Source organism: Bombina bombina, chromosome 2 (assembly GCF_027579735.1).
Source record: "Bombina bombina isolate aBomBom1 chromosome 2, aBomBom1.pri, whole genome shotgun sequence".
Lineage (NCBI taxonomy): Eukaryota > Metazoa > Chordata > Amphibia > Anura > Bombinatoridae > Bombina > Bombina bombina.
The window spans coordinates 1427132823-1427141153 of NC_069500.1; the positions used below are offsets into that span (position 1 = coordinate 1427132823).

Sequence of the window (8331 nt, forward strand, 5' to 3'; positions counted from 1 at the left end):
TCCGTACAGTTTCATTTTGTTCTGATGAGTTCACCTTTAGCCACTGCCAGTGGAACTTGCTTAGGATGGCAACTCTTTGCGTGAAGCAAAGTGTTTTTTGTAATCGGTTTCCGATAAGTATTTGTTCTGACTCTGCCATTTTCAGCAACTGTTAGGGTAAGGTCTAGAAAATGTATCTGACTAGTATTTGTCTCATGAGTAAATCTAAGACCTATACTGTTGTTATTCAGTTTGGTCATAAAGTCAGACATTTCATTGTCTGTACCCTGCCAGACAAACAAGAGATCATCTATGTATCGCCTACATTAGTGAAGCAGAGCGACAACTCAATGATACTAACAATTATGTGAGACTTACAAGGGATCCCACCGTTCCCTTTCAAAAGGAATTGAGATCACTTTTGGATGATGGTCTGGAGGATGGGAACCTGAATTTAAACACCCATGATTTTCTTTTTGTAAAGAATCCTGTTGTGCCCATCTTCCACCATCTTCCAAAGGTGCATAAGAGCCTGACGGATGTTCAGGGACGGCCCATTGTGAGTGGCATAGGGTCCCTCCTTGAGCATCTGTCACAATGGCTTGATGCAATCCTCTATCCGTTTGTGGTCCGCTTACAGAGCCACATAAGAGATACGAAAGATTTACTGAATCTTATGGAAGACTTCAATTGGGAAAGCCAGTTTAAGTGGCTGACAATTGATGTCACGGCTCTGTACTCTTCCATTCCACATGGAGAAGGCTTAAAAGCTATAACCTTCTTTCTAGAGAAATTTTCCTATTTTGATGAAACATTTATCAGGTATATTCTGAGAGTCACCAACTTTCTCCTCAATCACAATTATTTCAGGTTCAATGAGGATTTTTTTCTCCAGAGGTGTGGGACAGCAATGGGGGCCAAATTTGCGCCCTCATACGCCAACCTTTTTATGGGTTGGTGGGAGCTGTCCCACATCTATGGAGAAGAAAATGATCACAAACTATGTATCGCCTTTTATAGGCGATACATAGATGATCTCTTGTTTGTCTGGCAGGGTACAGACAATGAAATGTCTGACTTTATGACCAAACTGAATAACAACAGTATAGGTCTTAGATTTACTCATGAGACAAATACTAGTCAGATACATTTTCTAGACCTTACCCTAACAGTTGCTGAAAATGGCAGAGTCAGAACAAATACTTATCGGAAACCGATTACAAAAAACACTTTGCTTCACGCAAAGAGTTGCCATCCTAAGCAAGTTCCACTGGCAGTGGCTAAAGGTGAACTCATCAGAACAAAAAGAAACTGTACGGATGAGAGCACTTATCAGGCACAAAGCAGAGATCTTGAGAAGAGACTCTTGCAAAGGGGCTATCCCAAATATACTGTCAAGCAAGCGAAGTCACAGGTAGACAGACTGGATAGGAAGGCACTCTTACAGGGATCATTAAGATCCTCCAATCCATCCACTCAGGAAGGAAAAGTTACATTTGTAACAGATTATAGCACAGATTATAAGAATATCTGTGGTATAATAAATAAACACTTCCATCTACTTAAAGCTGATGACAGGCTTGTAGACAGTGTGGATAGGGGCCTCAGATGCTCTTATCGGAAAAGCAAAACTATAGGAAATTATCTGGCACCCTCTGAATTGCCCAGGATAACAGGCACAGAAGAAAGCTCTTGGCTAAGGCATAGGGGGATGTACATATGTGGTAGGGCCAGATGTAAACCATGTGACAAAGCCATTATCTTGAATGAATTTCGTTCAGAAGTCACAGGTGAAGTGTTTAAAATAACCTCCTGCCTAAACTGCACATCCTCCTATGTCATATATGTTCTATCCTGTGTGGAATGTAAGCTGCAATATGTAGGACTCACCTCAACTGAGGTTAATGTCCGAATACGTAATCATTTGTCTACCATCAAAATGGGAGAGGCAACTACCCCCTTGGTCAGACATTTCAAAGATTCACACAATAAAAGCAGTACCACTCTGAGATGGCAAGCCATTGAAAGAATCAAAACCCCTTTAAGAGGTGGGGACAGGAATCTAATTTTGGGAAAAAGAGAGATGTATTGGATCTTTAAACTCCAAACAAGAGTGCCAAGGGGTTTGAACTCCGAATATGATCTAATAAACTATTGGCAATAGTAACAAATTAATAAACAGTATTGTAGAACTATATTCATATTCATACACTATTACTAAGCAAACAACTTAGGTACATAATTAATACATAAAACAGAAATAATGCGCTAAACAGAATGTTTAAAAACAACGCAAAATAGAATACCCAATTTTTCTCACCCTCTTTAATGATGGTTATATAGTGCATTAGGTCCAAGTCTTCAAATAATTTATCACAGTTTCCCATATCTATACTTACATACAAATACAAGAATGTAATTTTTCAACAAAAGATAGTAGTTGGTCAGCAGCATAAAATAATCAGGTAGGGAATAGGTTAACACAGCACTTTAGTTCTAATATTGAAAATGTGTAATCATGTTTTAACCAATCAGAATTAACATTGTCTTTTAAATGGTTAGCACTGATGCACTCAATCAAGCTATGATTACGGCACACAGCCGAAACATGTCAGCTTGAGTACACAGTGCTCTATGTTTCTTTGCTGTAGGACCCCTCCAGGGACTTTTTAATGGATAACAAATAAAGTTGTTTTTAACTCACTCATTTGACCTACGGATCGAATTCTTTCCTCATTCTTTGTGTATATATATATATAACCCATTCAGCATCCCATGTTTGTTTATATATATATATATATATATATATATATATATATATAACCCATTCAGCATCCCATGTTTGTTTATATATATATATAACCCATTCAGCATCCCATGTTTGTTTATATATATATATAACCCATTCAGCATCCCATGTTTGTTTATATATATATATAACCCATTCAGCATCCCATGTTTGTTTATATATATATATAACCCATTCAGCATCCCATGTTTGTTTATATATATATATATATATATAACCCATTCAGCATCCCATGTTTGTTTATATATATATATAACCCATTCAGCATCCCATGTTTGTTTATATATATATATAACCCATTCAGCATCCCATGTTTGTTTATATATATATATATATAACCCATTCAGCATCCCATGTTTGTTTATATATATATATATAACCCATTCAGCATCCCATGTTTGTTTATATATATATAACCCATTCAGCATCCCATGTTTGTTTATATATATATATAACCCATTCAGCATCCCATGTTTGTTTATATATATATATAACCCATTCAGCATCCCATGTTTGTTTATATATATATATAACCCATTCAGCATCCCATGTTTGTTTATATATATATATAACCCATTCAGCATCCCATGTTTGTTTATATATATATATAACCCATTCAGCATCCCATGTTTGTTTATATATATATATAACCCATTCAGCATCCCATGTTTGTTTATATATATATATATATATATATATATATATATATATATATATATATATATATATATATATATATATATAACCCATTCAGCATCCCATGTTTGTTTATATATATATATATATATATATATATATATATATATAACCCATTCAGCATCCCATGTTTGTTTATATATATATATATATATATATATATATAACACATTCAGCATCCCATGTTTGTTTATATATATATATATATATATATATATATATATATATATATATATATATATATATAACCCATTCAGCATCCCATGTTTGTTTATATATATATATATATATATATATATATATATATATATATATATATATAACCCATTCAGCATCCCATGTTTGTTTATATATATATATATATATATAACCCGTTCAGCATCCCATGTTTGTTTATATATATATATATATATATATATATATATATATATATATATAACCCATTCAGCATCCCATGTTTGTTTATATATATATATATATATATAAACCATTCAGCATCCCATGTTTGTTTATATATATATATATATATATATATAACCCATTCAGCATCCCATGTTTGTTTTTATATATATATAAAATTTGTTGTTCTTCCTCTATATCTAAGCTAACTTTTACTTAGCAACAGCTACAAATTATATATATATATATTTGTAGCTGTTGCTAAGTAAAAGTTAGCTTAGATATAGAGATAGCTTGTGCAGGAAACGGATCTGCAAATCTGCGGCTCTACAGTTCACCTACTGAACATGAGGTAGAGCCTCTACCTCATGTTCAGTAGGTGAACTGGTGAATCGGTTCATGAACCGGTTCAGTTAATCGAACCGTCCGAAATGAACCGATTCACCCAGAAGAACCGAACTTCCAATCACTATACATAATACAAGACTGAGGTGTGATTGTGTGCAATCTCTCCATCACCTGTGGGGGTTTTGTCTTGCCCAGTAATCACACAAAAATTATTTGATTTTATGTTTATGATTTCTTCTTTTTTTGTTATTTTTATGTTATTTAATTTTGTGTACATTATGTGATCAAGTTATGTTTATTAAACTATGTGTATAGTCAGGATCTATATTGTTAGCAATACATTATATTATACTGAAGATACTTCTGTCTAGACTTAGTTTTATTTACTTATACAAGTGAGGCTGTTTGCATTACATTTTGGTCTATGTAAAAAAAAGTTATATGGATAAGCAAGAGTTAATGTTACGGCTTGCTACTGCTATGTAAAGAGAGAGGGAGGAGTGTAGAAAACTGGAATAAAAGTTATATTTTAACTACATCTTGGTCTTTCCTTTTGGTCTCTTTGTTGTCACTGAATTTGCTTCTAGTTTATTATATTTACTTTTCTACCAGTTATTTAGTGTATTATTCACAAATATATAGCTAAGGAGATTATGTGTAATCAGTAGAATTTATTTCAGGCTCCTACTTGCTAAATACATTGCAGCAAGTCTATTGTGCATAGGGTTGCCCCAAAGCCATGTTTTCCTGAACACTTATGAGTTACACATGCTGCAGGGTGTGCAGGGAGGAACCTGTATTGTGTTGTTTATCAGCACTATTCATGTGATGTCCAGAGGTATAATACATGTTCCGTCCTGTTTATCCTGCAGCATGTGTAACTAATAAGTGTCCAGTAAAACATGGCCGAGGTGGCAACCCTAACTGTGCAGCCTTTACAGTATTACAGGCCTCCCTTGTTTCTCCAGCTTCCATACTATTCAGTGCCACTGATTTACTAAAGTTCACTAATTCTCCCCATTCTTTAGTGAATCAGCTGCATATAATAGCGCAGAAGAACTAGTGAAGCTGAATTAGCCACTGATTTGTAGACTCCTGCAGACAAACATGTTGTGTACTGAGTACTGACATTTCTTTACAGAAAATAATCACTAGTAACATTTATAAAGTCCCTGTGTGATGACAGTGAGCTGTATGTATATCTGTACTTACCTTGTGATATTGCTCTCTCACACAGCAGAGAAAAAAGAATCACACACACAGACCTGCGACTCATCTTGCCATTGGGGAAAGGAATACAGATATGGAATGAGGATATTGCGCAGGCGTGTACAGTATATCCATTTCCTTCCCTAAAATACATATAAGGAGGCGGGGTGGGCAGAGTTAGTCATGTAGTCACTTTGTGCGTCTGGTTTCAGAACTTTCTTAACATTTTCACTACAGCACTTTGTGAGGGCAGAGTGCACAAGACCTGTTATTGTTACTGTAACCTTGTTCTGCAGGGCACAGATTTCACTGTCACATGCACATTTAGCTATATCCGTTGTTATCAGACCAGCGATCTGTATGTTTACATTCCTATTGCTAAACATCTCACATATTTATTTTCTAAATGTGAGCTTTATAGACAGACAGTAATAAGAGGGATTTCAGGATGCAGAGATATAAGAGGAGAATTAAATATACCATACTACAGTTGTAAACAGTTCTGTAATGTGCTTATTCTAGCTAAAAGTTTTTGTAACTTATTGTTTTCATTGAACTGACACAAATACAGATATAGGAAGGAAGATTAACAGGGAATTGAGTTAATGAATTGTATGGAAAATATGCAGTCAAACAGGAAGTTAAATCAGAATACAAAGGTGTCATAGGGCCCTATGTGCACCAACAAAAATGTGAAAACCACAAAGAGACAGTCTTGGTTAGGGTGTCCAGATGTCCCCGATTTTAGGGGACAGTCCCCGGATTGAAGAGACTGACCCATATTAGAGGTGTTCGTGGGAAGTTGATAGATTTATCTGTTTTAGACACTGATTAGTTGCGTAGAGCTACAGCAGCAGTTCCGGTTCCCCTGGATACTTCACCGCTGGCGCTCACAGCGCAACTAAATATAGATTGTGAGGTGCTGCATGGGGTTGCCAGCCCCGCTTTGCAAGGGCTCAAAGGTGCAAGATACGTTTTCATTGGTTGTGAGTGTTTAGTTAATCTGGTGATTGATTTTACTAGTGGCCTATCGTGAGGCATTATTACTAAAGCATGTAAAAGAGATGTGTATCTTTGGCTTTGAGTAACACGTGCGTGTTAAAAAAACGAAAGGGTACTGCGTTGCTTGTAAGGGTATGTTATAATATACGTTTGAAATTTTTACCCAAGTTTTTTGGAAAAAAAAGGAATTCTAGTTCTCTATCAAAGAATAAGATTATCAAGAAATAACTTTTTTTATGTAGGTGTTTGTGCTGGGATTATACAGGCCTGGAATACTTAACCTTGATTAATGAATCATGCTGCTTGGACTGGTGGTAGAAGATAGGGAACCAATGTGTGAAACCCTCTGGCTTTCTAAATTTTACTAGACTTTTTCTTTTGTCTTTTTTATGAGGGGTACAAATCAGGGATTACACAAATAAGCGGGAATTGACCTGTCCAGTTAGTTTTGCAAGTGATGATTGTAGGAGCAAAATATAATTTACTGTAAGGGGTTTTTAAAAAAAATGTCCCCGGATTTCATTTTAAAAATCTTGTCACCTTAGTCTTGGTGCAATTATCAAAGAAATGTGTTGTACCTGCGAGTGGTGAGATGTCTCCCATAGGCCCTTGCAGCAGCTGCCCTCATGGAATTATAGTAATAAAGGTACAGTCCCTGCGAGTGGCGAGATGTCGCCCATAGACCCTCACAGCGGCTGCCCTCATAGAATTATAGTAATAAAGGGACAGTCCCTGCGAGTGGTGAGATGTCGCCCATAGACCCTCACAGCGGCTGCCCTCATGGAATTATAGTAATAAAGGGACAATCCCTGCGAGTGGTGAGATGTCTCCCATAGACCCTTGCAGCGGCTGCCCTCATGGAATTATAGTACTATAGGTACAGTCCCTGCGAGTGGCGAGATGTCTCCCATAGACATTTGCAGTGAGTGCCCTCATGGAATTAAAGTAATAAAGGGACAGTCCCTGCAAGTGGTGAGATGTCACCCATAGACCCTCACAGTGACTCCCCTCATGGAATTATAGTACTAAAGGTACAGTCTCTGTGAGTGGTGAGATGTCGCCCATAGACCCTCCCAGCGACTGCCCTCATGGAAATAGAATTATAAAGGGACAGTGCCTGTGAGTTGTGAGATGTCTCCCATAGACCCTTGCAGAGACTGCCCTCATGGAATTATAGTAATAAAGGGACAGTCCCTGCGAGTGGTGAGATGTCGCCCATAGACCCTCACAGCGGCTTTCCTCATGGAATTATAGTATTAAAGGTACAGTCCCTGTGAGTGGTGAGATGTCTCCCATAGACCCTCACAGTGGCTGCCCTCATGGAATTATAGTTATAAAGGGACAGTGCCTGCGAGTGGTGAGATGTCGCCCATATATCCTCGCAGCGGCTGCCCTCATGGAATTATAGTAATAAAGGGACAATCCCTGTGAGGGGTGAGATGTCACCCATAGACCCTCACAGCAACTGCTCTCATGGAATTATAGTATTAAAGGGACAGTCCCTGTGAGTAGTGAGATGTCTCCCATAGACCCTCGCAGCGACTACCCTCATGGAATTATAGTAATAAAGGGACAGTCCCTGCAAGTGGTGAGATGTCACCCATAGACCCTCACAGCAACTGCTCTCATGGAATTATAGTAATAAAGGGACAGTCCCTGCGAGTGGTGAGATGTCCCCCATAGACCCTCGCAGTGACTGCCCTCATGGAATTATAGTACTAAAGGTACAGTCTCTGTGAGTGACGAGATGTCGCCCATAGACCCTCACAGCGGCTGCCCTCATGAAATTATAGTAATAAAGGGAGAGTCCATGTGAGTGGTAAGATGTCGCCCATAGACCCTCGCAGCGACTGCCCTCATGGAAATAGAGTTATAAAGGGACAGTGCCT

General features: G+C 37.4%; 1 protein-coding gene across 1 annotated transcript in view; it reads right to left on the minus strand.

The window, feature by feature from the left end:
* The window catches only part of LOC128650439 (uncharacterized), a 490879-nt gene extending 485340 nt beyond the window's left edge, over positions 1-5539 (minus strand). Inside the window, exon 1 of the mRNA XM_053704383.1 lies at positions 5444-5539. Within this exon, the coding sequence (XP_053560358.1) occupies positions 5444-5507 (64 nt within the window). The 5' untranslated portion in view covers positions 5508-5539. The remainder of the gene's footprint in view (positions 1-5443) is intronic.
* Between the last annotated feature and the right edge of the window lie 2792 nt (positions 5540-8331).